At 44.9% G+C, this 4136-nt stretch overlaps 1 protein-coding gene across 1 annotated transcript; it reads left to right on the top strand.

Moving 5' to 3' along the window:
- The first annotated feature begins 1151 nt into the window (after positions 1-1151).
- LOC131892121 (uncharacterized protein K02A2.6-like) lies at positions 1152-3359 on the top strand. The gene is made up of 2 exons (XM_059241882.1): positions 1152-2201; positions 2416-3359. The coding sequence occupies exons 1-2, from the start codon at positions 1152-1154 to the stop codon at positions 2464-2466; spliced, it is 1101 nt and encodes a 366-aa protein (XP_059097865.1). The 3' UTR covers positions 2467-3359.
- Positions 3360-4136: the final 777 nt, after the last annotated feature.

The following is a 4136-nucleotide window of genomic DNA, read 5'->3' on the forward strand; positions in this document are numbered from 1 at the left end:
AATCCCTCCGTTTCGTCCCAGCTTCAGGGAGATCAAACGACAGCCTTCGGTTTGGAATGCTTTGGACCAATACTAGATCAGTACCCGGATGTCTTTGATGGGAAAGTAAAGGCTATGAAAGGTGAGAAGTATGCTATTCATCTTAAACCTGGGGCAGTACCGTTTGCCGTTATTCACCCTAGGACCGTGGCCTTCCCACTCCTTCCTGAACTCAAGGCTGAACTGGACCTATACTCCTCGAATGGTTTGATTGCTCCCAAAACGAAGCCAACAGATTGGCACCAACCTATAGTTGTTGTACCAAAACGAGGAACAAACAGAATGAGGATGTGCATTGACTTTACGAAATTGAATGTGAGGGTCAAGCGTGAGCTGTATTGGAGCAACACACCCCTCGAAGCGGTGGCCTACATTCCAGACAGCTTGAACATTTTCTCAGTGTTTGATGCCTTGAAAGGATACACCAGTGTGAACTGGATGAAGAGAGTCAAGACTTGACGACCTTCATTACCCATTTGGTCAGTTCAAGTGTCTCCGTGCTCCCTATGGTATGAGCTCCATTTCTGAACATTACAGCCGTCGGATGTCAGGCCTCTGAAGGTCTAAATTTTGTTCGAAAAATCGTGGACGACATCACCCTGCTTTCAAAAAATGAAAGTGATCATGCTCGCCATTTACATGCCTTTCTGAAACGATGCAGGGACCACAGAATATCGTCGAGTCTCCCGAAAGTCCAGTTGGGTAAGCCAGAAGTCAAGTTTGCTGGGTTCTCGCTCTCATCCAAAGGGTACTCTATCTCCTCGGAGATTACAGAGGCCCTCACCAAATTCCCGACCCCATCAGGCATCTCGGACGTTGGATCGTTCTTTGGCCTTGCCAATCAAGTCAGTGCGTTCAACAAAAATGTTTCTCAAGCCCTTGAACCACTTCGGGGTCTACTCCAATCGCGAAATGCTCGGCATTGGGACGACGCCCATGACAGGGCGTTTGAATTCGCGAAATTGAAATTGGCTGAAACTGTGAACTTGTCGTTTTATCATGTGAACAAGCCAACCAGACTCATTTCCGACGCATCTCGCAGCGGCCTCGGTTTCCTCTTACAACAGGAAGACCAGAATGACGTTTGGAAAACAATCCAAGTCGGCTCTAGGATGCTCAAAGACGCTGAAACCCGATATGCGGTTATTGAGCTTGAACTCCTGGGAATTCAATTCGCAATAGAAAAGTGCCGAATTTTTTTATTGGGGTTGGAACATTTTTTCATCATAACCGACCACAATCCATTAGTTGCGATTTGCAACAGCCACAGACTTGATGAAATCGAAACTCCACGCCTCCAGAGAATTCAAACGAAAATGTTGGGCTACAATTTCACTGTGAAGTGGATGGCTGGTAGGCAGAACGAGGCCGCTGATGCCTTGTCTCGACACCCAGTTGGTCAACCAGAAGCTCGTGATGTGGTCGATGATGAAGTGGATTTTGATGGGTCAATCACACATGCATGTACCCCGGCTATGATTCGATCAGCTACGTCTGTGGATCCCATAGATCCATTGCTTCAAGACCTCAAATCCCATTCAAACAGATGTTCAATTCATCGGGAACTCAAAGCCTTAATTCAAAATGGATTTCCCAACACGAAAAGTCTTCTGTCGCCATCAATGAAGCCGTATTGGAGAGTTCGACATGAGCTTACAATTGACGAGGATGGTCTTATCCTTTTTAGTGTTTGCCTCCTGATTCCAGAATCAATTCGTCCCTCAATTCTAGTCCGCCTTCATGATGCTCACCAGGGCATTACGAGGACACAAGCCCGTGCCCGTCAAATCTTATACTGGCCCAACATCGACTCTGACATTGAAACCTTCATTTCAACGTGCAACTTCTGCCAGGATCATTTACCTCAGAATCAGTCAGAACCTCTAGTTCAAAAAGAGAGGCCTTCTCGTCCTTTTGAAGAGCTAGCTGTGGATCTAGCTATTGTTCACGGACGAGATTTCTTGATTCTTGTTGACTGTGCAACGGACTGGCCAGATATATACAACTTGGGCCGCGACACGACTTCAATAAAACTCACTGGTGCCATGCGAAGTGTTTTCTGTCGCACTGGTGCACCATTGGTCCTTTGGTCAGACAACAGTCCACAACTTGTTTCTGTGGTGTTTGAAGAATTTCTTCACGATTGGGGGTTGATACATAAGGTGAGTTCACCGCACTTTCCCCAATCCAATGGAAAAGCAGAGTCGGCTGTTAAGTCTATGACGAGGCTTTTGAAGGCATGCTGGAAGAGCAAGTCTATCGACTCCTTCAAACTAACTAAAGCCTTGCTGTCCTATTGTAACACTCTGTGCCATCGGGACGGGAAAAGTCCGGCCGAGCAATTGTTTGATATTCCTATTCGTGACGGTCTTCCAGCGCACCGAACCTCATTTGGAAAACATCACCAGATTGCCTCTTCTCAATTAGACCGTGTGTCACATCATGACCGATATTCGAAGGCTGAGTCTGATCGCCACACCAGACTTCTACCTCCTTTAGTTGTGGGCGACCTTGTTGCTATACTTGATTCCAAAGAGAACAAATGGTCGATCTATGGAGCAATCGTCGAGGTCAGAGAACATCGGTGATACTTCATCAAAACTCCATCAGGAGCAATATTGTGTCGAAATCGGAAATTTTTGCGGAAACGTCACCCAATGTCAATTCCTCCTCAATTGGTTCCGTCAGACACCTTCTCCTCTTCGCCTGATCCTTGGACGCCTACATCCCCTGAAACGTCATCAACCAATCAGACTGGCGAACGTCTTGCCCGATCTCTTCGTCCTCAACGAACTCGGAGGAAACCTGAACGTTTGGGATATTGACATTCATTTACTTATTTTGTGTTTTCAAGTCTGAAAATAGCTATCTCTTGTTTTGCTTTGCTGTTTCAGACTTAGTGGGTGGGGGGTGTCGGATGATCATAATCGGCCTTCTTTTTTCATGCTCTTACTTCGATCTTACTTAGCGATGTACTTCTTTTTTGTTTTTGTTTTTTTGGTTTGGTTTTTCACGGGCTTTTCTAACCGCTACAGGGAATGTAATCCCCAGTACTATTAAAATGAAAGATTATAATTCGTCTATTTATTACCTTTCAATTTTTATATGATATTTGGTCTACCAACGAATTTGAGTTGGCAGACCGAGCTAATCCTTGAATGTAGGGTTGATCTGGAATGCTATCTAAAAATTTGTCCAAGTCTGACTTGAAAGATGCTACCGGATCAACAAGGCCTACGTATTCCCTACGAATATCAGAGGGAAGCAAATTAAACAATGAAGGAGCCCGAGAAAGAAGAGATGTGGACTTCATTGTTCGAACTAGCCTGGATTCTCGAAGACTTGAAGGCGCTCTCAAAACGCACATTAAGCCTCTACGGTCACTAGAATTGACCCTAAACCCTGGGTTGGGACAAAGCTCATGGATACTTTTGAAAACGTACAATATCAGATACCTTTCGTACCTTCTCTGAGTACTGTACAATCCCAACCGTTCTAACCTTTCCCAATACGAGAGCTCTCTCATTCCTGTGATGTTCCTAGTGAAACATCTTTGGACTTGCTCGACCTTTTGCAAACCTGCTGAACTCATTGGAGCCCAAATGGGTGAGGCGTATTCAAGATGTGGCTGGACAATCGACTTGTACAGAGTTAGCATTGTGATGCTATCTCTGGACTTAAACGTGCGATATATCCAACCACGCATTTGAAAAGCCTTACCCACCTTCAGCTGGATATGCTCATCGAACTTTCCATTATTTTGGAGGACTACACCTAGATCTTTCATAGATACGGAGAGAAATAGATTTGTGTTTTTGGATGCAAAAGAACAAGTCGTCTCCTCCTTTCGTTCCGTCGCCTCCCGTTCTTTAAGGTTGGAATCATATCATGAGAGTTCCATCGCTTCATCTCTTTGACGAACTAGAACACAACTTAACAGTTACTTTTGGGGATCAAACCTAACCTTTTACGTTACGTTGGAAACGGCTAGTGCTTTGACCCTCCTAGCTTTCTAGCAATCCTAATTTTGAAAATTTAGTTGATCCCATCACTACTAGATGGAAACATGGACATTTCGCATGAGAAAAACGCCTCAG

This window comes from Tigriopus californicus, chromosome 12 (genome assembly GCF_007210705.1).
Source record: "Tigriopus californicus strain San Diego chromosome 12, Tcal_SD_v2.1, whole genome shotgun sequence".
Taxonomy (NCBI): Eukaryota; Metazoa; Arthropoda; class Copepoda; order Harpacticoida; family Harpacticidae; genus Tigriopus; species Tigriopus californicus.

What these genes read in the sequence shown, in the direction of transcription:
- LOC131892121 (XM_059241882.1), top strand. Translation starts at nt 1,152, where the DNA reads ATGCTCAAAGACGCTGAAACCCGATATGCGGTTATTGAGCTTGAACTC. An exon ending in ATTGGGGGTTGATACATAAG is followed by an intron (nt 2,202 to 2,415) that starts GTGAGTTCACCG and finishes ACGGTCTTCCAG; the next exon opens with CGCACCGAACCTCATTTGGA.